The sequence below is a fragment of the Macrotis lagotis genome, chromosome 3, assembly GCF_037893015.1.
Source record: "Macrotis lagotis isolate mMagLag1 chromosome 3, bilby.v1.9.chrom.fasta, whole genome shotgun sequence".
Classification (NCBI taxonomy): Eukaryota; Metazoa; Chordata; class Mammalia; order Peramelemorphia; family Peramelidae; genus Macrotis; species Macrotis lagotis.
Window position 1 is genome coordinate 216,267,374 of NC_133660.1, and position 25,684 is coordinate 216,293,057.

At 35.4% G+C, this 25,684-nt stretch overlaps 1 protein-coding gene across 3 annotated transcripts in view; it reads left to right on the forward strand.

Moving 5' to 3' along the window:
* Positions 1–25,684, forward strand: part of SORCS2 (sortilin related VPS10 domain containing receptor 2) — a 1,216,578-nt gene that overhangs the window by 1,088,382 nt on the left and 102,512 nt on the right. For all 3 annotated transcript variants that reach the window (XM_074229834.1, XM_074229835.1, XM_074229836.1), the window contains exons 13-14: positions 21,730–21,821; positions 23,533–23,640. In XM_074229834.1, the coding sequence (XP_074085935.1) occupies positions 21,730–21,821; positions 23,533–23,640 (200 nt within the window). The remainder of the gene's footprint in view (positions 1–21,729; positions 21,822–23,532; positions 23,641–25,684) is intronic.

The following is a 25,684-nucleotide window of genomic DNA, read 5'->3' on the forward strand; positions in this document are numbered from 1 at the left end:
GCCTACACTTGAAAACTTCCAGTGGTCAAATGAGTATGCTTGTGTGTGTGTGTATGTATTGTGTTTATATAATATATGTGTATATATATATATATATATATATATATATATATATATATATATATATATGGCACAGTACATGGAACACCTTCAAGTTATGCTGGAGAAGACTTTTGAGATTCCCTTGTACAACAAAGGGATCGAATCAATCAATGCTTTAAGAAATTAATTCATACTATTCACTGAAAGTTAAAAACTGAAGCCAACGTTTAAATATTTTGATCTGACATGAGAAGACAAGATTTATTGGATATTAGGGAAGATTGAAGACAAAAGGAAAAGATACTGTCATGGAAGAAACAAATATGAATTGACTAGACTTCAAGAGATAATGGAGGATAGAGGATATGATCAGAGAGAAATTGGGCTAGGAATAAGAAAGACCAAAAGTCAAAAATCAGCCTCTAACACTTACTAGTTGTATGATCTTGGGCAAGTCAGTTAACCTCTGTTTGCCTCAGTTCCTCATCTGTAAAATGGAGATAATAATAATAGAATCTACCTCCCAGGTTTGTTGTAACAATCAAATGAGAATAATTGTAAGGTGTTTAACATGGTGCCTGGTCCATAAGTACTATATAAATGTTTTATATATACACACACATATATATATATATATATATATATATACATATATACATATATACATATATAATATAACTTTGCAAATTGTAAAATTCCATATAAATGTAAAGTATTTGTTATAAACTATAATGTGCTATATAAATTAAGATGTTTATATTTTTATCAGAAGACTTGGGCTCTCACCTTGACTGACATTAATTTAGTAGAATGTTGGGCAGTGTAATCTTTATCTTTGTGAGCCTCATTTCTATCCTGTTTAAATGACAGGGTTGGACAAGGTGATACCTAACTCCCTTCCAGTTCTATCATTCTGTTCTCTATAGTCAAAGGCAGCTGGGATAACTTCAGACTACTCATACACACAAACACACACATACATACACATACATGAAAACACACAAACACACACACACAAAACAGCATTAAAATGTAAAAGATAAAACAGGATTCTCATGAACTCAGGTTTGGGACCTGGGATTCATTTGCTGGGGAAAAAAAAACAGAGAAGACAATCATAGAAACTTAAATTTGTAAACGCTTTATGGTACTGAACCCTTTTATAATCATTCTCTCATATGATTATCATACCGCCACCAGAGACAACCAGATGAATGTGAAGCTTGCTGACCATGAACTCTGAAGAGTTCCTTATGGGATGAGAATCCCAGATCTGATACTTGCTGATGCTATTTCCTTAGATAAGTCACTTCCACTCCCTAAATCCATTTCCTCTAAGGATAATAATGTTCCCATTATTGCCCTTGCAGTATTTTAAATTTTGATTGATGCCTTTTTTCTTTACATCATTGTCATTTTCAAATATATCATTCTCCCCATCTCTCTGCCTTATAAGGATTCTTCCTTTGTAATAAAGAAAAATATTTAAGAAAAAAGAGCCAACAGTTAGTGACTGGAAACATATGCAGAATGCACTACCCGTTGAACCCATCTCTCCAAGGAAAGGAGAGAGCTTACAGGGTTGTTTCAAGGAATGTGTTTTATAAATCTTTAATGAGTATCAGAAAGTTTGGGGTGAATTGTGGTTTTCTTTATGAATTCCCATTTTTCAAGTCAAGAGACAGAAGGCCCAGAGAGAGATTAAAGGACTTGCCTCAGGCCACATATCAAATCAGTAGCGGAGCAAAGACTTGAACCCTGGATCCCTGATCATAATCCAGTGTTTTTTCTTTATACCATATTGATATACTGTGCAAATAACCATCCTTCTGTTACTTTGCTAAATCTTATTGACATTTGGGATTAGTCTCATGAATTTCCAAAAGGAAATGCTTCTATCTCAAAATAAAGGTTAGTTTCATTTTAAAATGAAGAGAAAATGATATGCCTGTTCCTCAAAGTTGGAAGGGACTTTTGAGGTCATCCTGTCCATTTTCCAGATGGGGATAAAGAACTAACTACTAAAGAGTTTCAATAACTTGCTGAAGGTCACAAAAATAGTAAGTGATTAAGACAGAATTTGAACTCAGGTCCTCTGAATCCCAAACACATTGTTCTTTCAATTATATTGTACCATCAGTGATTCCTTTTTTCTTCTCCCACCTCTCATTTACAATTGTCTCTTAACTAGTCTCCCTGATTTCCATTTTATCAAAGAATTTATCTTCCTAAAATATGGGGGGTCATCATGCTATTCTCCAGTCTTAAATCTTCATAAACTCCTTTCTCTTCCTCTTCTTTTTTTCCCACCTCCGACAAACTGTCACACTTGTTCATTCTTCATTGAACATGCTCCCCGCCCCAACTTCCCCACTCTTCTCCAATCATGGTGACATCATCTCTTATCAAGCTTCTGATCTAGGTCTCCTGCCTCTAGTATCGCTATACTTTAATGCCACCTCATTGGGCTTTTCATTTCATAAAAATTTTTCTGGCTCTCCCATACTCAATACTGAAAAAATATAGGTTTTATATCCTTAGATTAGAACTCACCTAACCTCTATTTTTTATCTCACTTTTCTCGTCTATAGAATGGAGTTTCCAAGAGCAATCCCTACCTTCCCTTAGGATAAAAGGAAATACACACTGAAATTACTATATAAATGCAAGCTCTCCTTGCCCTTTCCAGATTTATCTCCTGCTAATCTTTACCCCAACTCCTTGTCTCAGACAAGTTAGAATAATATTTGTTTTAATTTCCCTATTTTAATTTTCCTATTGGCTTTTCCCAACCTCTTACCTTTTATTCTCTAACCTAAATTTTATATTTACCATAAATGCCCTTCCCATGACTTCTCCTTCAGTCCAATTGCTATACCATTCCTTCAAGACTAATCTTGAATCTAACTCCTTTGTGAAGCCTTCACTGCCTGCCCTAGCCAGAAGTTACCCCTGACTCCTTTGGACCCTTTTATTTATTTATTTCCTTGGGGCCTCCTTTTCCTCATCTTTAAACTGAGAGAGTTGCAGCATATGATCCCAACAAACTCCAACACTGTTCTATGATTCTGCTATTATATATTCTGTATTCTAAGATCTCTTTCACCCTTAAATTCCGAAACTATATAATCACCTACAACCAGTCATTTGTCAACTAATTACAATTTGAATTTTTTTTACTTAAAAAATTATAAGAAGCCTACTTCATACAGAAGCCTGGACACTTATAAGCTTTAGAAAAGATAAAGTTTCTGTCCTCAGGGAACTTAAAATCTCTTATTGTCTTGTGACAGTTCCTCCATTTCTTGGTCTTTTGTTTGAATTTTTGATGGTTTTTGGAGTCAGAAAACCTGCCTACTCCCATCCTCACCTCCACTCTCAAGAGATTTTCTATTAGGAAAATCTCCTACCAGAAGTGGAGCTTTATCTAAGTATCTTACACAGACCATAAGCAACACAGGCAGGATTTGAACCCAAGTCCTCTGATGTCACTCAGTGGTTAGATTGGGCCTAAGTTCAAATCCAGTCTTGGACACTTACTAACTGTACGACCCCGGGTAAGTCACGTAACCTTGTTTGCCTCAGTTTCCTCATCTGTAAAATGGGCTAGAGAAGGAAATGACAAAACATTCCAGGTTCTTTCCTAAGAAAATCCCCAAATGGGGTCACAGAGAATCAAACATGACTGAAAAAGACCCTCTGATGGTAATGCCAATGCCCTTTCTACACTAAAAAGAAGCTTTTCTAAAGATTTCCTCTGGCACTGAAGTGATAGGATTCTCAAGAAGGAACTGTGGCTCATCTCTCTTTTGCAGAATACAGGGCTCACTGTACACAGTAGGTACTTAATAAATGTTCAGTTTGATGGCTCCTGGGTCCAGGTCCTGGAAAATAGAAGCATGAATCAGTACTGCTTTCCTTAGTGAATCTGGCTACATTTATACATCTACACACCTTTCAGTGCATAGATACTTGGGGAAAGATATACTAATAACAAAAAGGCAGGGAGAATTCTCCCCTATGAGCTATTAGTTTCATTTAATGTAGCAATTTGTCCTCCATAAGCATTATCTTCACCTGCCCATTCCAGATACAGTGATGTGGCTGAGAGGTCTTTTTTCAGTGGGGCTAGCTCTGCTCCCATAGTAGCCCCAGGCATTTTATTACCTGGATTTCGGAAGCCTTCCAACAACTGCAGACTAATGAGAGGTTCATCCCAAGGGTTTCATGACCCCTCAAGCAACTGTACGATTTAAAACTGAGAGGAATCTTAGAAATCCTGTAGTCCAAACCCCTTATTTTCAATTGAGGAAAATGAGGGCCAGAGGTTAAAAGATCTGCCCAGGGTCACAATATCGCTATGTAGCCAAGCCGAGATTTAAATGCAGATCCTCTGAGACCCCACAGCAAGAATCCCAGGGCTTAGTTCAATTCATTTCAATAAATATTTATTGAGTATCTACTGTACATCGGGCTCTGGACTGGAAATACAGAGTCAAGGACAGCCCTCAAGAAGCTTACATCTAATGGAAGAGAAGTTGCAAGCAAATATATACAAAGCAAGTTAGATACAAGGAGGAATGGGAACTAATAACTGAAAGAAGCAGCTGGACTGGTTAGGGATGACTTTCTATAAGAGGGGGATTTTAGCTTTATTTGGAACTTAAAGGAACTTATAGGAGGAGTAGAACAGGGAGACCATTCCACACATGGGGGAAAGCCAGAGAAAATGTCCTGAGCTGGAGGGACAGCTGGGAGGTCAGTGTCATTGTAGCAAAGAGTATGTTTTGTCTAAGACAGGGTAAGAGAAGATTGGAAAGCTAAGAGGGTCCTAGCAATAGGAAGCCAGCCACTGGAGTTGATTGAATAGTGGTTCCTGGGAGATCAAGAACAATTGAGAGTCCCAAGTCCCCAGGGACTCTTCCCTGGAGCATCTCTTCAGTCCTCACTTTGGACCAGCTGGACCTTTGAAATAGCTGACCCTTCCAAAAAAAAACTGATTGAGATGGAAACAAAAGCCTTCCTTCTTGTCAGGACAATGTAATATAGTGGAGGTGGGGGAAGGAATACATCTGAAAAAAGGAGACCACCTTTGAGTCTTAGTTCTACCACTTACTATGAAACCTTGGCAAATGACTCATCTTTCCTGGGCATTAATTTTCTCATCTGTAAAATAGGGATACAGATACTTACCTAAAAGAACTCAAAAGAAATAATACATTTAAATATTTCTAAAACATATTTGAATAAGGAAATGGCAAACCACTCCAATATCTTTCCCAAGAAAATCTCAAATAGAGTCATGAAGAGTTGAACATGTTTGAAAATAACTAAAGTACAAAACAAACATATTGTGGGAGGAAGCTTATTGTAATAGAGAAGAGCAATGGATTTTGAATGAAGATTTCCATTTGAATCCTGCCTCAGACACTTGCTGGTTATGTATCCCTGGGAAGGCTTCCTCATCTATAAAATGGGGATAGCAGCAGCACTTACCTCACAGTGCTTTGTGAAGATTAAAATTATGAATTATAAATTAAATTATAAATTAAAATTATAAAAATAAAATTTTGCAAATCTTAAAGTGTTATATATGAACCATTATTATTGTTATTCTATCCAGTGTGTTGTTGTTATTTCCTCAACTCAGCAAAGACTTAATTGAATTTATAAAGTTTCATGAGGAGAAATAAAGAAACATTAAAAAAAAAACAGAGGCCACAGACAGCAGAGGTGAGATGAATAGGACTTAACAAATGACTAAAAATGTGAGGGGGTTGGACATCTGGTGAGTAAATAAAGGATAAAATTATACAAATGGGGAAACTCATATTTCCTTCCTCAGAACTAGATAAATCTAACCATAAAATAAATAAGAAGTTAAAGATGTAAATAGAATTTTAGGCAAGTTAGAAATAGGCCTCTGGAGAAAATTTTAATGGAAATAGAAAGGATGATGCTTTTTTCTCAGCTGTGCATGACACCTTCACAAAAATTGATTGAATTAGGGCATAAAACCTCAAGAACAAATGCAGAAAAGCAAAAATTTTACAGGCATCATTTTCAGACCATTATACAATAAAAATTACTTTCAATAAAAGATTCTGGAAAGATTAAAAATTAATTAGCAATTAAACATTTTAATCCTAATTAGTTGGTAAAAGAACAAATCAGAACAGTAAAAATTTTAACAAAGAAAATGGCAATAAGGAAACAATATACTAATACTTATGGGATGCAACTGAAGCACTACTTCAGGGAACATTTATATCTCTAAATACCTACATTGATAAAATAAAGAAGGAACAGATTGATGAATTAAACATATAATTAAAATAAACTTGAAAAAAGAAGGGATTTTTTTGCCATATTTTTACTTAAAGATCAAATTGACAATCCTAAGAATCCAAAGAGAGATTAATAGAAGTAAAAATGACAAAAAAAATGAACTAATAAATAAAACTAGGAGTTAATTTTATTTTTAAAACAACAAAATAGAAACACTTGGTTAATTTGGTTTTTTTAAAATAGAAAGCCAAATTATCAGTATCAAAAGTGAAAAGGATGAATGAACCACCAATGAAAATGAAATTAAAGGGATTATAAAAGAGCTAATTTGTCCAATTATATGCCATTAAATCTGATAATCTACATGAAATGGATAAATATTTGTAAAAATATAAATTGAACACATCAACAGAGAATGCTTGAATAATTCTATCTTAGAAAAATAAATCAAATGAGTCATAAATTAGCTTTTTAAGAAAAAAATCCTTAGGACCAGATGAATTCAAAATTAATTCTACAAAACATTTAGAGACAAATTCCAATACCATATAAATTTGGAAAAATAAGCAAAAAAGTCCTATCAAATTCCTTTTATCACACAAATTTGGTACTGATGTTTAAGCTAGGAAAAGCAAAAACAAAGAAAGCTATAGATCAATTTTCCTAACAAATATATTTTTTTAGGTTTTTGTAAGGCAAATGGGGTTAAATGTATTGCCCAAGGTCATACAGTTAGGTAATTATTAAGTGTCTGAAGTCAGATTTGAGCTCAGGTACTCGTGACTCCAGGGCTGGTGCTCTATCCACTGCACCACCTAGCTGCCCCCCCCAATGAATATTGATGCAAAAATATTAAGAAAAATACTCGCAAGGAAATTATAGCAATCTATCATAAACATCCCACATTATAACCAGGTAAGATTTGTACCAAGTATGTACCAAGGACTCATTCATTATTAGGAAAATTATCAACATAATTGGTCACATCAATAGCAAACACAAGTTCATATCAATAAATGGAGAAAAGAGATAAGTTTATTAAAAACATTACAAATCATAGGAATAAATGGAGATTTCCTTATAATAAGTAAATTTTATCTACAAAAAGAGATAAACTAGAAGCCTTTCCAATACCATCAGGAATACAGCAAAGTTGCTCATTATCACCACAATTATTCAACATAGTACTAGAAACATTAGCTTTAATATAAGAGAAGAAAAGGAAATTGAAGGAATTAGAATAGGCAAGGAGAATATAAAACTGTCACTCTTTGCAGATGATATGATGTGTACTTAAAGGATCCTAAAGAATCAACTAAAAACACTAGTTTAGGAAATAACTTTAGCAAAGTTGCAAGATTTAAGATAATGTCAAATAAATCATCAATATTTCTATATATTATCAACAAAGCCCAGCAGCAAGAAATATTAAAAAAACTATTGCATTTAAAATAGCTGCATATAATATAAAATATTTGGAAGTCTACCTGCCAAAACAAACCCAGGACCTATATGAGCACTATTACAAAACACTTCACAAAAATCAAGTTAGATTGAAATAATTGGAAATAATAACTGTACAAGTGTAGAACTAGTCATTAAAATAAAAAATGATAATTCTACTTAAATTAATTTCCTTAGTGGCATATCAATCAAACTACCAAAGAATTGTTTTATAAACATAGGAAAAAGTAATAACAAAATCCATCTGGAAAAACAAAAGGTTAAGAAAATCAAGATAATCAATTTTAAAAAGGTGAAAGAAAATAGTTTCGCAGTGCCAGATCTCAAACTATATTACAGAAAAGTAATCATGTAAACAGTTTGGCACTGACTAAGAAATAGAGAGTTTGATCAATGAAATAGATTAGATATACTATAACAATAGCAATGATAATAACTGTGTTGATGATATGATGATGTTTGTCCTTCATTCTCAAAGAGGACCATGACATCAGGGAGGTGATTCCATGACACATATGTGAAGTGGATTTGAGTGAGGTGCTAAGTCACCAATCTCACTTTCTCCTCCAGATACATCTGGGTTCAGTGGTCAGATATGAATCAGGACAACTGGAGCTGGTCTTGGAGGTGAGGCAATCAGGATGAAGTGACTTGCCCAAGATCACACAACCTAGTTGTCAAGTATCTGAGGCTGACACAAACTTCTGTCCTCCTGACTCCAAGATCAGTGCTCTATCCATTGCACCATCCAGCTACCCTTAATATTACTGCTAAAAAGATACATAATAGAAAGTAATAAATAGCTAAATGTATAATGTTTAATAAACTCAAAAATCCAAGTTTTGGAACAAGAACTCACTATTTGATCAAAATGGGAAAACTGGAAAGCAATTTGACAAAAACTACATATAGACCAGTATCTCATACTATATACCATGATAAAGTCAAAATAGTTGCATGATTTAGATATAAAGGGTGATATCATAAGTAAATTAGAGAGCTTGGAATTTTTTTCCTATTAGATATATGAATAAGAAAGTTATGACCAAATAAGAGATTCCTCATGGGAAGTAAAATAGATTATTTTGATTACATTAAATTAAAATCCAAATTAGAAGGAAAGCAGAAAATTTAAAAGGATTCAAGTCACCCCCAGTTGATAAATGGATGGTACAGATATGAATAGGCAGTTTTCAGAAGAAGACATCAAAACTATCTATAGCTATGACGTTCTAAATCATTATTTATCAGAGAAATGAAAATTAAAACAACTCTGGCTAATATAACAGAAATGGAAAATAGCAAAGGGGATGTGAGGAAAATAGGGATACTAATACACTAGCAGTAGAGTCATAAATTGATCTGATCTAACCATTCTGGAGAGCAATTTGGAACTATGGCCAAAGGGTTCTTAAACTCTGCATACCTTTTGATCTGTATCCCAAAAAGATCCAAAAAAAAAGAAAGAAAAAGCCTCCAAAGCACAAAATTATTTTTAGCATCTCTTTATGTGGTAGCAAAGAATTTGAAATTGAGAAGATGCCCATCAATTGAGAAATGACTGAACATGATTGTGATGGAACACTATTTTGCTTTAAAAAAAGGATGAGCAGGCTGATTTCAGAAAACTTTGAAAGATTAACTGATGAAAAGTAGTGAGCAGAACCAGAAGAACATTGTACACAGTAATAGCAATATTGTAGGATGGTCAGCTGTGAATGACTTAGGTTTCTGAACAATATAATAAATGCTACCCATCTCCAGTGGAGGGGAAAAGCTGATAAAATCTGAATTCAGATTTTTTTACTTTATTTTTCTTGATTTTTTTTGCAACAGGGAAATATTTTGCATGATTTTACATGTATAATTGATATCATAATTATTACCTGCACAATGGGTGGGGGAGGGGTGAGACAGGCAGAAAATTCAAAACTTAAAATTTTTTTAAAAAAAAATAAATGTAGGTGGCATAGTAGATAAAGCACTGGCCCTGAAGTCAGGGAGGACTTGAGTTCAAATTCAGTCTCAGATACTTAATACTTGCCTTTGGGCAAATCACTTAATCCCATTGCCTTGCAAAAATTTTAAAAACAAAAAGCAAAAATGTTAAAAATAACGGCATTAGGTAATGCAGAATGGCTAATGCAGAGTAATCCTGGAAATGTAGGATGAAACTAGACTGTGGAATATCTTACATCCATCATAGGAATTTTAAAACTGTATCCTATAAGTAGTTACGGAAAGTATTTTGAGAAACAGAATAACAGTCAAATCTAAGCCTTAACAAAAATTATTTTGAAAGGAAGATTAGAAATGGGGAAGGTAGGGAGACCTGTTGGAAAGTTATTCCAGCAGTTCAAGGGAGAGGTGATGAGGACCTGAATTTGCTTCATGACCATGGAAATAGACAGAAATGGATTAATATAAATAATAATATTATGGAATTATCTAGGGCAGTTCTTGTCAACCGAGTGGTTGTGAGGGGCAGAGAGGAAAGAGACAAGGTCAACTCAAGATTTCGAGCTTCATTCACTATAGAATAATAAGGGACTCATTTCTAGAAAGAGTTAAATTGTAAACACAGGAAGCCATGTGAGACTTATGGTCTGGAAACTTGGAGAGACTTGGAGGAGATGACTTAAGATCATTTTCTTCATGGATGGCAATGAACAATCGGTCTGGAATGCATTAACCTATGCTCATAAAGTCAGAGGTATATATGAGCAATAACTCTGGAGTTAAACCGATCTCATAAATATACAACCACAACACAAGGAAATTCTAGGTTTAAAAAAAATCTCTGCCCCACACATGCATCACTAGTGATGTGAGAGGCAGCTGTGGTAAAGTAGAATTAAATTTGCTAAGGTGCAGGTGGTATGCTGCAGGGAATGATTAGATACAGAAGGCAGTCTGGCCTCAGAGAGCCAGTAAGATCTATCTAACACCCTGTCATGTCACACATCCTCTCAAAAAAAGAAGGCATTGAAGTCTCAGAGAGCCACTCCAATGTAAGATAAGGGGAGCAGTTTTTGCAGTCATAGTCATAGCTCCCCCTTGACCTTGGGCATTGAAGCTTGTCTCACTCACTATCAGGAAGAGAGAAGTCTACCATCCAAAAGTTATGCAATAGTATCATCATCTGGTCTTTGGTAGAGAGTAGCTGTTGGACATGTTATAGAAGAGATCTCTTTTATGTTTTGTTTAGACTAGATAGCCACTGAGATGCCTTCCAATTTTCAAATCCTGAGAGTTGGATTCTGAGACTTCATGTCTTCCAAAGTGTTGGCTTTTCTTGCTAGCCCTTGGTTTGGGATTCTTGTTTGTGGTAGTGGTGGGTTTTTGCCATATTTTGATTTTATCAGTGTAAGATACTCTTTTTTTCTACTCATATAGAACAGTCCTTACTCTATAACTTAAGGTATTCACCAGAAGATTAAGTGACTTGCCCAGAGTCACACAACTTATAAAACATTACATGTGTCAGAGATGAAACTTGAACTCAGGTCTTATTGACTTCAAGACTAGCTATCTACTTTTATACCACCTGCCTTCTCCATCCATTATTTGCTTCGAATAAATGAGGACATCATGTTTTTTCTTCAAAACTCCCATTATAGATTCAAAAGATTCAGAAATGAAAAGAAACTCTGAGGTTGTATAGTTACACCCCATAATTTTACAGAAGAAATAAGGTCTCCAAGATTAAATGATTTGTCCAAAGTCACATAGCTTAGCAAGTGACAGAGTCAAAATTCAAACTCTGGTCTCCTGACTCCAAGCTCAATGCCCTTTCTATTAAATAATGAAGTCTCCCTTATTATTAGAGGTCACTCACACATAGGTAGCTGATTCCACTCATCCACTCATGTCAAAGGCCCTGTATTTTCCATAGCTTCTAATGCCACATGTTAATAATATCCAGGCATATGAAACAAAGAGGGAAATTTGGAATTTCAAGAATTTGCCCTTATTCACTTGCCCCTAGTTCCCAAATGATTCATTTATCCAGTATGAATTTAATAAGGCCCTACTATGCGCCATGTACATGCAGTACAAATACAAAGGGGGAAACAATCTCAACTTTCAAGGTGCTTGCTTCTTTGAATAGGAATCAGCATGAAATTAGGAAATGAAATACTAAATACATACAATGTAATTTCTGGGAGGAGGGTACCAGAAACTAGAAAAGTAAAGAATAAGTTTTCTATAGGAAAAAAGATTTGAAGGAAGATGGGAATTACAAGATGTGGAAATTAGGAGGGAAAGTACTTAAGAGATATGCAAAGACTTGGAAAGTTTTGTTTCATGGTGTTTTGTTTCAGACAGGTTAAGTGTGAGATGTGCATAAGACATGTAATCAGAATAAGCAGTAGGCGTTCTATGATGTGTGACTAATGTCAGGAGGCCGACTTGGTAGATAGATGATAAATGGAGAGCTAGTTAGCAAACTAGTTAGATAAAATGAAGGAAGGAAGGTAGGAAAAAAGAAAGGAAAAGGAAAAGAAATAGATAGATTTAGAATTATGAATCACTGACAAAGAAATTTTCATTTTAACTCTTTGGAACTGTTGAAATTACCAACAGAAAGAACAATGTTGAGTTGTTCCAGACATGACCAACTCTCCATGACCCCATCTGGAGTTTTCTTGGCAAAGACACTGGACTGGATTGTCATTTTCTTCTCTCATTTTACAGATTAGGACATTGTCAGACAAACAGGGTGAAGTGACTTGCCCAGGGTCACACAGCTAGTAAGTGTTTGAGACTGGATTTAAACTCATTAGTTTACCTTCCTGATTCTCTATCAGCTTTGTCCACTAGTATCCACTAGCTGCCAACTGAGAGAATTTGGGGGGGGGGCATAAAGGGCCTAGGGGAGAGCCTTGGGGTATACCCCATCCACAAGTATGTGACACAAATGATAAATAAAGAAAGGAAAGGAAGTAGAACTAGGAGAGAACAATGTCATAAGAACAAGAGAGGAGTCAATTATACCAAATACTATAAGAGAGTTGAAGAAGAATGAAGCCTGAGGAGATGCCATTAGATTAGACAATTAAAAGATCATTGATATCTTTGATGAGAACAGATTCAGTTGAAAGTGATGTTAGAAACCATATTGCAGAGCTTTCAGAAAAAGGAGGAAGAAAGGGCAACAGATACCAAGGGAGTATTGCTGCCAGTGTGACCTTTTCCAATTTCCCTGCACCTCAGTTTCCTCATTTTAAAAATGAAGACTTTGGACTAGATGACTTTCAGGTGCCTTCCAGTTCTCAATCTAACATCTTTCTATGAAAACAAAATGTAGATAGTTTTTTTTCTCTTACCTTTCTTTGGCTCTAGAAATCTTGCCCCAGGAATCTAATACAGACTATTTCAAGGATGTGCATTATCTATCTATCTATATATATCTATATATATATTTTTTCCTCTGAATATGGAAACCACTCAGAAGGTGGACTTATATTCATTACTTAGTGATCATTGTCTATCTACAACAAGTAACCTCTTCTTCATTCCTTCTCACACATGATCACATATAATCCATTATTTATTTGATAAACAGATCTAGGCCCTAATCTACATTTTGATTAACCATTCCACAGTTCCATTACAACTAAATCTAATGGTCAAATCGATACTCAGTGGACAACACCAACTACCAGTTGTCATTATTACCATTCCTAAATTGTTTTATATTCAATGTGTATAGAATTCATTCACTTGTCTGTGTACATAATTTTACTTCTTCTAGTATAATGGAAACTCCTTGAGAGTATGAGGCTGCTTTGTCTGCTTTAATTTCCCAGAACCACTGTCACCTCACTGTCTGGGACATCATAACTGTGATTGTGCAGTTGTTTCAATTGCATTTGACTCTTTGTGACCCCATTTGGTGTTTTCTTGGCAAAGATACTACAGGAGTGTGCCATTTCCTTCTACTTATTTTACAGATGAGGCAAACAGGATTAAATGACTTGCCCAGGGTCATACAGCTCATAAGTGTCTGGATCCAGATTCAAACTCAGGAAGATGAGTCTTTCTGATCCCAGACTCAGCTGTACCACCTACCTACTCCAAGCTGCTACATTAATACTTGCCAAATTGACTTGATTCAAATTGAAGTGAATCAAAGAAGTATCCCAAAGCACCCTTTAAGTAGAGGAGATCATTCACATTTGTTGACAGCTACATATACATCTTCTCTTTCCTGCACAGTTATCTGTTTTCACTACTGGGATTCTCAAATTTTAACAATCTGAAACAAAGTTCAAAATAAAAAATATCCAATTAGTGTTTCCTCCCATTTCCTCCCATTCCAACCTGGAAATATCCCATGAGTTTCTGCAATTTTTTTTATCCACTGTTTTGTCCGAAAGTGTTCCCATACAGACAGCTTAGTTTGGATAAACATCTGTTTGCATGAAGCCAGCTGAATAGCAAGTTTATTTTTGCTCCACTTAGCACTAATCTAGCATCCAAATCTCTGGTGAACTGTGCTGCAACTGGATTTGATGGTACTGTTGCGTTTCTGATTCAGAGAGCTTCACTAAAGCCAGGAAAAAATGGAAATAAATTGGACAGATGAAATTCAATACAACCATCACCACAAAAACCCCTGCTCCATTTTTTTCCCTTTTTCTTTTCAAATGTCTCATTAAGGAAGACATGAGACAGTGTGAAATTCAGTCCATTTGTATTTGGGATCTCTTTTGCTGTTTTTTTAACCCTGTTATTCCAAACGACTTGTCTTTCAAAACTATGTTCACATATTCTGCCTCTTTTAGTAAGACGATCACTGAATATTTATAATAACTCACAATACTTTTGACTTTTATCAAGTCCTTTCTTCCAAACTGCTTTGGAAGACAGGAAAATTGAGGATTCTTATCTCTGCTTTAAAGTTAAGGAAGTTGAAATATTGAGAAGGGAAGGTCTTGTCCAAGGTTACATAGCTAATAAGTGGTGAAGGCAAACACAAGTGTGGTCCTTTCAACTCCAGGGTTCTATCTTGCTGCCTCTAAGTAATTCGAAGTATTGTCTAATAGAAAAAAACACTAGATTTTCCAGTCCTTAATTATATAATATGGAATATTATAATATATTATGAAAGGTCCATACCAAGTTACTTAACTTCTGTTTGCCTCTGTGTCCTCACTATAAAATGGGAATAATAATGACTTACTTTGAAGTACTATAGTGAGAATCAAATGGAACAATATCTAAAAAGAACTTAACATAGTGTTTGCCACATTTGGCACTTAGTAAGTGCTTATTCCCTCTCTTCCCCATTTCTCTCTACTCTATCTGCCCTCACTTCTTTATCCCTACTCATATTCTATGAGAAAAGAATTTTCAAAATCTTCTTCTGAAGGAAGACATTCTTCCTAATCATAGGATCACACATTTAAAACAGGTAAAGTCCTTAGAAGGTCATCTACTCTGACTTTTCATTTTACAAATAAGGAAACTAAACCCGATAAAGCTTAAATGACTTTACCCAATGTCAGATAGATAGAGCCAGTATTTGAAACTCTTGTCCTCTTATTCTCTAAATTCAGTGTTTGTTCTACTGTACAAAACTGTCTCTATGATTATAATAAGCATAAAAAGATAACATTTTACAATTATAAAACACTTGATATCCATTATTTCATTTTATCTTCACAATAACATTGTGAGGGCAACAGGTCAAAAGCCCCATTTCTTGGTAGCCTTCTCTGCCTGTCTGGATGTAGGTTTGGAAGCAAAAGATGAGAGATTACTCCTACACCTGACTCCCGCCTGTGGAATGTGAATTCTATTTGCCATGATCAGTCATACTTCTTTTTCTTCTTACCAGGCAATTTCTATTCCCTAGACACAACCCTCAACTATGCCCTTACAGAGAACTTCCTTCGTCTATGTATGGAGCAAGAGGGAAAGAAAATGAATGACCCTAAAACTCAGTCTTAGCTCATCTAGAAAAATATTGTTCTAATTTTTTTAGCCTAGAAAAAAGAAGTGTCATGAATTCAGTTTGTTTCTACATTTTAAAAAAGTTTATAAAATTATTTATAAATCAATATTCTAAAATTGTTTCTCATTTGCTAAGAGCCTCCAGCATGATTGAAAACCCTACTCTTTTATGCAGCAGGGTTGAAGGTTTCACTCTCTTTTTTTTGTGCCAGTCTTAGTCAATGTCCTTATCTTTCTTATAACCTCCTTCTTCATTAATAAGGACATACCTCAGTCAAAAGCATTTAAAATCAATCTTTTTTTAACCTATAACTTAAAGGAAAAATAAACTTTAGCTTTAAAGTATACTCTTCTAAAGAGAAAAAAAGAGGGATAAGTTAATGACATCATCTATGGTTAAATAATGATTTAAGTATATCAGGTTAAGTAATCACCTTAGTCCATGAAAAGGAGAAGTTGCTGTTGTAGAACTCTCAGTCATGGCTCAGGGTCAGGAAGTTGATCTTTAGTCTTCTAGTCAAACTTCTATTTCTTCTTTCTCCAAAAATTCCTAGCATCTCCTCCCAACATTTTGTGCCTATGTACAAACTTCCCTTAGAGTCTCTTAATCTCTTCTGAGAAGAAAGCAAGGAAGTTGATGATATAAGACATTATCTCCCCAAAACCCATGCCATTGAGTAGACCTCAAACTTATACTACCTTTGAAATCCTTTAGTGTTTTGTAAGATCAGCTGCAAGACAATTGTCATCTGCATATATAGCATAGCATCATCCTAAACATCAGCACTTTATATAGCAGTGATTATTCCAGCCCCCTTTAAAGTGCCATTCACAGCAAGGGTTTATAGATAATCTACTCAATAGATACAATTTAAGAATTACTCAACATGAGGCTACAGTGATGACATTACTCTTCAGGATACAATGCATGTATATATGTCAGCTATCCAATCATATTTATAGAACCAGACCTGATATGAATAACAGCAAGTCAAATAAAGCAATGATATCAGTAAGCCTTTAAATGAAGAAACAGCAATACATATGCAGCAAAATTATGCATAATTAGCAGACTAGCAAACAGTTTATGTATAATGCTAATACAAAATCAAAATAACTTGGTCATGAGAAAAATAAAAGCATTAAAATGTCAATTAACATGTAGCAAAGAACCTATTACATGTAAGGTATACATTACATAATAAGGTTAACTCTGTGACTACCTATGACTCCCTTTGATTCTAGAATAAAATATAAGCTGTTATGCTTGATTGTTAAAGCCTCTACAGTCTGGTTCCCATTTACCTTTGCAGTCTCATTGGATATCACTCCACCTTCTACACCCTGCTATTCAGCCAAACTCCATGATTGAAGTTCTAGGTGGAAAGGGTACTTTTTTAAGATTCAGTTCTCTTCAGTCACTTGAACTGATCATTGAAATAGAGTTTACAGAAGATTTTTTCACTTGACATATCTATTTCTGAGTCACTACCTGGTTCAGATAGTCTTTGCTATTTGGTTTGGCAGCCTTTTTGCGTAGATGACATACAAACCTGCCTAGTAAAGGCAGCAAAGTACCCCCCCCCCCAGAAAAAAGATATTTGAAGTAGCATTTGTTTGCCAGATCAAACCATTGCCATCACCTTGACAACCACTTTCCTACTTCCACCTAACCCCTGATGCAGATAGCTCAATATTCTTACTCCAAGAATCTTAGAACTAGGAGTGATTTACCAAGCTACAAATTTTGCTCCCAGTCTCAATTCACCATTGAATGGAGAAATTACTATGGGAAGGGAGCTAAATTTGGTCATCATCACCAACTTCAACTGGTAACTGACTGAAAGTGATGGGTAAATAAGCCCAAGAACTTTAAGAATGACAGCACCATTCAGATAATGGATTCTACTTACAAATCATTCCCCAAAGATAACAATTCCTCATTTCTCTGGCAAGACATAATATGGCACCTCATCCTATAGGGGCTGCAAGCATAGCTACTGAAATTCATAAAAGACCCTTAGCTCCAAAGTCCTTGACATTGTGAAATGGTTGAACATCAGACATAGATATGATTTGATCAATACAAATGAAATAAAGGAAGATGTATAACTGTACTACAACACATAAGCACTATTAGACTTTCATTTGACTTGCAGCTGAAACCTGTTTCTGTTGTTTCACTTTAGAATGTGAACTGCTCTGTGAAACACAATAAACACAACAGCTAATCTAAAAAAAAAAAAGAATGTGAACTCCTTGCAAACACAAGCTACTTTGCTTTTCTAATGATTTCCCAATACTTGACACAGTGTTTGGCACATAATGAGCACTTCATACATAATGACAAACACTTAATACTTTTTCACTCCTCATTCATTCGTAAGTGTTCCTCAGTCTCTATCTGGTCTTCAGCGAGACTACATCAATTTACCTATAGACAATAAATGATTATGAGTGAACCCTTCTTTTTGACCCCCATGTCTAGCAGCCTTTGTTAAACCTCCAAAAACTTCCAGGACTTTTATAAGCAAGCAAGTTGACCATTGTGTCCACAATTATGTATGAAGTAGCTTTCCATTAAGCTGCTAATTTCTGTGTTCCATGAACAAGATTTCTCAACAGAAGGTCTTGGAGTCTTAGCAGTGAATTTGGCCATCATAATTTCATTTATTTCTGTCATCATTCTTTTTGGTTGAAGTTGTAGCTGGATGATAAACGTGCTTTAGCTTCCCTCTCAGCTAAGAAATGCCCTGACTATGAGTGGCTGCAACTCTTCCATACTCACCATCCTTACAGACTCCAAAATGCAAGTCAGTTGATAAAACTGGCTCACACATAAACTTCAATAGGTAGATAGGATGTAAAACCAATGCCATGATTCATAGTGAAGTTGTATACATGTATAAGGATGGTCAAATTGTGACACCACTGAATTTTTTTTTGTTCTGATCTCAGTTCTCAAAGATGGTAAAGGATTTTTCTCATCTTCTTAATGTCAATAAAAATCAACATCCCTTTCATCTTTCTCTGCCTAGATCTGGCAGAATATTCCTACATTGAGAAAATTTTCTCCTATAATACTTTAGCTGTGGAACTACTCTGATTTCTGGTTGGATATTGCCTCTAAATTATTTTTGAAGTGGTGTGTTGTCAACATATATCATTATGTTCTTCCAATCTCCTTTTAGAGATAGTAAAATGAAGTTAGCAAATTCTAAAAATTTGTTCATGGTTATATTCTTCAAATATGAAGCACACATTATCTGTGCCTTTCTTTGTATGCCACAGGAACAAATTTTAAACCCCTTGGTAACATCTGTAGCTATCTGTAGCAAGTAAAATCCATTTAATACTAGCTTTAAGGTATTTTCTTGACCCATATATCTGTTACCATATAAAGATTTCATAAATGTAGAGTAAGATGTATGGGAAAATTGTATCTTTTCTAGTATATTCATGTGAGATCAGTAATAGTCTGATTCATCATCATCTTGTATAGCTCTTTGTGCCATTGTCTCAAAAGAGACTGATACTTTAGTTGCATCATCATCTTGTGGCTTGGATTTTGTCACTTCTAACAATCCTCCATCAACTTTCTTCTCTTTCCCAGACAAAGAGACAATGTAGCCAAAGAAAATGATTTCAATGAATACACTGTTGACATGTTGTCTTTGTTAATCCCAAATTTATATCAGCATTTAAAAACCAACTTCTTGAGGTTATAGATAACTTTTATTTCTTCAATAGTTGCCACCACAGCTTTGATTTTATACAGCCTTGAGAACTGGGCATCTATCTATGCATGCATACATACATATATCTTTCCTGCTAAGTTATATATGCTTAATTTGTAGTTGCTTAGTTCTATTACTAAAATGTGATGGTCATTGCCATTTAAGTTGACACTGTTCTTTATACAAATGAATAATTATTGTCAGTCCACACTTGCAACTTTGCCCCATATACATAATCTATGAAGTTAGACAAATTTCATCTCAATGCAAACAAGAAGTTTCCCAAATTAGAGCTGTTCCAGAAGAAGTGGTGTACCCCAGTGATTACTCACCATTGCTAGTTTTTAATCAGAATTAGAATAGCATTAAACACTTAGCTGTGGATAGCACTTCCTGCTTAGTTATAGATTGAACTATATGACTTCTGAGGTCTCTTTTCTATTCTGAGATGCTATGATTCTATGATAATCTCAAATGACTCCATTCATCTTCTTTAACTTAAAAGTACCTCACAAATAGTGCTTCACCAATGTCTGCTGATTCACACATAGAGATTAAAAATATCTGTCAATTGATTAATCTTGATTATCCTTCTCAAAAGTCAAAAATAATTGATGCCATCATAAGATGTGCAAACATTGGGGCTATTTTACATTTAAGATCAGTGATAAAAGTCAGGTTCATATACTTCTTTAAAAGTCTAAGAAGAAAAAGAATTGAAATGGAAATGCTTTCAAAGGTTTTCATTCTATAATAAAGAGTGAATAGCCAACAGAAAGAATTGGTAGATTGAAAATATTCTATTTGTAGATCTTACTAGGAAACCTGTTGAAGGAAATGTTATATTATCAACTGATAGGAGATGTTAATCATAAAAACCACAGAACATCATATTTATGGGGCATTTTACAACCTGAAGTGTGCTTGTGCATACATCATCTATTTTCTTGAAGTTCACATCTCACTAGGCCTCCTATAGAAGGAAAATAGAAAACTGAGATGCAGGTGGTTGCCCACTGTAATGGCTGAGACCAGTGATCTCAGAATATGAAAGGCTTGTTTGTTAAGTACTGAAACTGTCATTTAGATTTTTGAGACAAGGTCTGACTCTAGAATCTTTCTTTTTCCACCCTGAAAACATTTCCCCCTAGAATCACAACAGGTTACAAAAAAGAATATTGAAACATAAAAGGTGAGAATTGAAATGGCCATTCCAGTGTAGATTGCAGAATGAGAGAGCTGAGGACACTAGAATACTATTAAATGTTAACTCAGAAAGAATTTTTAAACATAAACTAGAGTGTTAGAACAGGATGGAACTTAGAAATCATCTGACCAACTCCACTCCTTTTTCAGAGGACAAAACTTAGGTCTGAGTAGAGAAGTGACCACAGATTGATAGTAAATCAGAACTTAACCCCAAGACAATTCATCATTCCACTCTGACATTCTAACTCTTTAAGTATATGTCTTTTTTGGGGGGGCAAGGCAATGGGGTTAGGTAATTGCTAGGTAATTATCAAGTGTCTGAGGTCAGATGTGAATGCAGATCCTCCTGACTCCAGGGCCAGTGATCTATCCACTGTGCCACCTAGCTGCCCCAAGTATATGTCTTGAAGAAGAGACAAGTTACAATTCTAGAATGTTGGCACAAGTCTTGCGACTCCTCATCAAGTTGGGATTTAAATGAAATCATCATTAAAGTAGAATCTTTTGGGTCTCTTGAAGCAGGGATCCCCTTTGAAGCATTATGGGTGATTTCGAGCTTACAGGGAAGGAGTCCTCCAGCCCCTGCTTAAACTTTAAGTGATGATAAATTAGGGTAGAATTGTGTGCTATTAAAGGAAATGCTTTAAAAAAATCAGCCAGCAATAAATCCAGTAGGACAGTCTTCTCTTCTCATGTCTTTCAATCTTGCTATATAATGAAGGTATAGTTTGCTATAGAATATCAGTTATGAAAGTCTGACTATTGCCTAAAAATACCCTGACTAGAGATAACTTCGAAGTAACCATAGCTAATAGGCTCCTTATAATTCCAAAAGGCTATAGTTCTTTGAGCTCCTTTTTAAGATTTTTTAAAGGCATATATAGTTTTTGTTGTTGCTTTACTAACTTTGCTTTGAAAATAAATGGTTGAGACATTTTTATGGGCTTCTAATTGTAATTTATTTTGCTGATGCCTTTTAAGATGAACCATTCAGCTATTCAGTGATTCTCTTTGGTCTGATTTCTAGGTCTTCGAAGAGGAACATCACATTCTGTACCTGGATCATGGTGGAGTGATTGTTGCTATCAAAGACACATCCATTCCCTTGAAAATACTCAAGTAAGGCTTTCCTCCTTTATAGTAAAGAAAGTACATTTAAGGTGAATTGTGGGGATTAGGGACAAGGGGGAAGGATAAGGGGTTGCCTGTTTATTTGTTTCCTCCCAGTGACTTTTGATACTAGGTTGTTTATAGCTATAAGCAGAGCAACCAGATAACTGGTCTTCCAGTCCCTCTAACTAACTAGTTATGTAGCTAACCTTAGATAAGTGTATAATTTCTATTGGCTTTCAGTTTTCTTAACTGGGAAATTTTAAGGTTGGGCAAAATGATCTTCAAGGTCACTTTCAGTTCTAGCCTTCTCTTCTAAGTTCCCTTCCAGCCTTGATGGTCCATGATCTGTGTTCTAATATGTGTTCTGAGTTCACTTCTAGTTCTAATATTGTATGTTCTATGCTCTAATTTCCCAGATCTTACAGCTATGTCTTTTTTCTAAGGTATCTCCCTATTCTGTGTTGTAATGTCTCTTCCAGCTCTTAACATTTTACACTCTATGTTCCAAGTTCTCTTCTAGTTTTGACACTCTCTATGCAGTCTGTATTCCACATTCCCTTTGAGCTCTGACAGTTTATGGTCTACATTCTAAGATCTCTTCCAGTTCTAATAATGTTATGGCGCTTTATTTTACAATCCTTCCAACTCTGCATTCTACCATTGTGTAAGATATGTCTCTTTCTGAAGGAAAGAAAAGACATGAAGTGTCCATTGGCTCTAGAAAGGAGAATCAAATGTTGGGCTGTAGCTTTAAAAGATGATAAGAATTCACTTTGGGGAGAGAAAGCAGTCAGGACCCATAAGAAAACATGAATCCTTATCCCAAACAACATTTCCTTTAAATCTACAGCTGCAATTTGAAGGCATGCATGTTGTAAAAACATAGAATTTAAGATATGGATAGAATCTTGGGCATCATGCCAGTCTTCTCACTTCCTTTTATAGATAAGTAAAATGAAGCTCAAAGAACATATATCATTTGCCTTATGAGTATGTAGCTAGAAGTGCCAGAACCAGGACAAGCACCTACATTCCCTGATTCTTAGATATGTGTCTATGTGTGTATGTGTGTATATGTGTATGTATGTGTTTCTTACTACACCACATCTATTATGTTGTATTACAGTGAGTTATTATTATTATAATTATCATCTGACAAGATCCAGAGACTGTTAGGAATGCTGCCAGTTGTCATTGGTACATTTTCCGCCTGGTTTTCCCCACAGGCATCTGAGTGGGGATGGTGGGTGGGAGCGTTGGGATGACATTTAGTTAATTAAAATACTTATGGCTAGACAAACCCAGCTGACTTTTAGGAAATGTGACTAGATCTGTAGGTATCTGGAGTCCTCTGTTGTCAGGCTGACATTTTACTCAACAAATGGAAAAAAAAACATACACACATACACTCAAAGTCTCTTGTGCTATTTGTTTAAGGAATGCCCCAGATGATGGCAAGATCAGATGTGACAAGTGGAATGGAAACCTTTTCTCTTTCTCTCCCTCTCCCTCTCTCTGTCTCTCTATTTCTCTGTCACCTCCCTGATGTCATCATCTTCAGGAATGAAGGACAAACATTATTTATTATTATTATTATTACTATTATTATTATCATCTCTCTCTCTAACTCTTGATTTCTGATTCTCTCTCTGCCTCTCTCTCTCTCTCTCTCTCTCTCTCTCTCTCTCTCTCTCTCTCTCTCTCTCTCTCTCCCCAGGTTCAGCATTGATGAAGGTCATACTTGGAGCACACACAATTTCACCAGCACTTCGGTCTTCGTGGATGGACTGCTAAGTGAGCCAGGAGATGAGACTCTGGTGATGACGTAAGTGATCATCCTCTTTCCTAGCTCCCATTCATCTGGCTCAGGGTTCTCTTGAGTTTGGCTCTGCCTAATTTGTACATATAATGGACTGTGGTTAATATTACCAGCACCTGAGAATAAAAGTTATAATTCATCTCTCTCAGAACCATAAGATTATTGTATCTCAGAATTGATGGGGACTTTAGAATGCATTTTTCTAGTCTACCTCATACAGCAATAGGCATTCCTTGGAAATGTCCTCAATAAGCAATCATCTAGCATCCAAGTGAGAGGTAAGTCACTATCTCTAGATGCAGCTCTTTCTACCTTAATTATCAGTAAGTCTTTTTGTTTTTTTTTGTTTTTTTCCTGTCAAACCAAAACCTGACTCTCAGTAACACCTTCCATTCACTGCTAGTTGTTGTCTCCTCTGTGGCCAAGTAGGAAAAATCTAACTCTTTTGCCTTCAAATACTTAAAAGCATCCATTGCTCATTCCCTAGTTTTCTCTGCTGCAGCTTAAATGTCCTTAATTCCATCAGAAATTCCATCTTTGTGCCACTATTCAAATCACCTTCCCATAAACACTCTCCAGTGGGTCAGGGTCAGTCAGAGATAAGGATGTGAGATACGAGTGATGTAATTACCCTACAACTCGCCACAAGGTCTACTATCCCTCCTCCTTCCCACACCTGCCTTGTTGATTCTTCCTTTGAATCTGCTCCCAACATGTTTCTAATTCCTACAATCTCTTTTCTGAATCCAATGATCCTACCCTTTAATATCATGTCAATAGTAATAAGTCGATGTTTTACTTACCAGTACTTAACAATACTTACTTACAAGGATTTGTTTCCTTGTCAATATGGTTCTTAGCACCATTGGTACAAGTCCTACTAAAAAGAACAGAGAGTTTGAAATCTGATAGACCTAGGTTTGAATGTTGGCTCTGCTGTTTTTTATGATAATGATCATGGACAAGTCACTTCCTTTCTTTAGACCTCAGGATAACTCCCATAAGAGGGGAGGAGAAAAATTATCTCTATGCCTGTAAATACTATAGTTTCCACATATATATCTGTGCATTTCTATCCTTTGTCTTGACATGTTGCCCACAAAGTATACTCCAAAGTATACTCTTTATGGTTTTTTTTCATATTTTATTGGCATCCATGTAACCTTTGGGCTGTTTGTCTGTTGCCCCTCCCTTTCATGATATGTCTGGCTTACCTTTTCTGGTCATATATATCTTTGATGATGGTAATTATATCATTTCATATGTGTCCATCATAATATTCTTCAGTAATTCAGAGATCTCATAGGCTGATAAACTCTTTCTCCCTATAACTGTTTGTCATATCTCTAAACTCTCACCTGAGATATGACTTTCTGTACCATGAGCTTCATAGTAATCAGAGGGAAATGCTTTAATCCTCAAGGAGATTCCCACAATCTTTATCAAGATAGGGTCAAATATATCTCTGCCTTATCTACATTAATCAAGGAAAAGTAATATCCCAAAGAGAGACTTTTAGAGAATTGGAAAGAAGTCTGACACAGCTCTATAACACTTAATTATGAGACTATGCACAAGTCACAATGTTCTCAACTATAAAATGGGTATGATAACATTTTTATTACCTCTCTCTCAAGGATACTGGCAGAAAAGCATTCCATAAACCTTAGTGAGAAAAAAAAATTAAAAATGGACAGCACTTAGGGGACATGTTAGAAAAGTAGACTTGGACTCAAAAAGACCTGAGTGAAAATGTTGCTTCCAATATTTAGCTGTGTGACCTTGGGAAAATCACTTCATTTCTATGTGAGTTAATTCACTTATCTGTAAAGAAAGGGGTTGGACTCCATGATGTCTAAGATCCCTTCCAGGTTTAATTCTATAGTCATGAGTGTTCCTATGTAAATAATTAATATCATGCAAAGCTATCCAGTGCTCACCTAAGTTAAGTCTTTTTCAGGTATCATGTTCAGTTTTATGAAAAAAAAAACATATCCTGCTATTGAGACAATTCTGACCTTGAAAAGTTGAGTCATAAATTGCCAAGGAC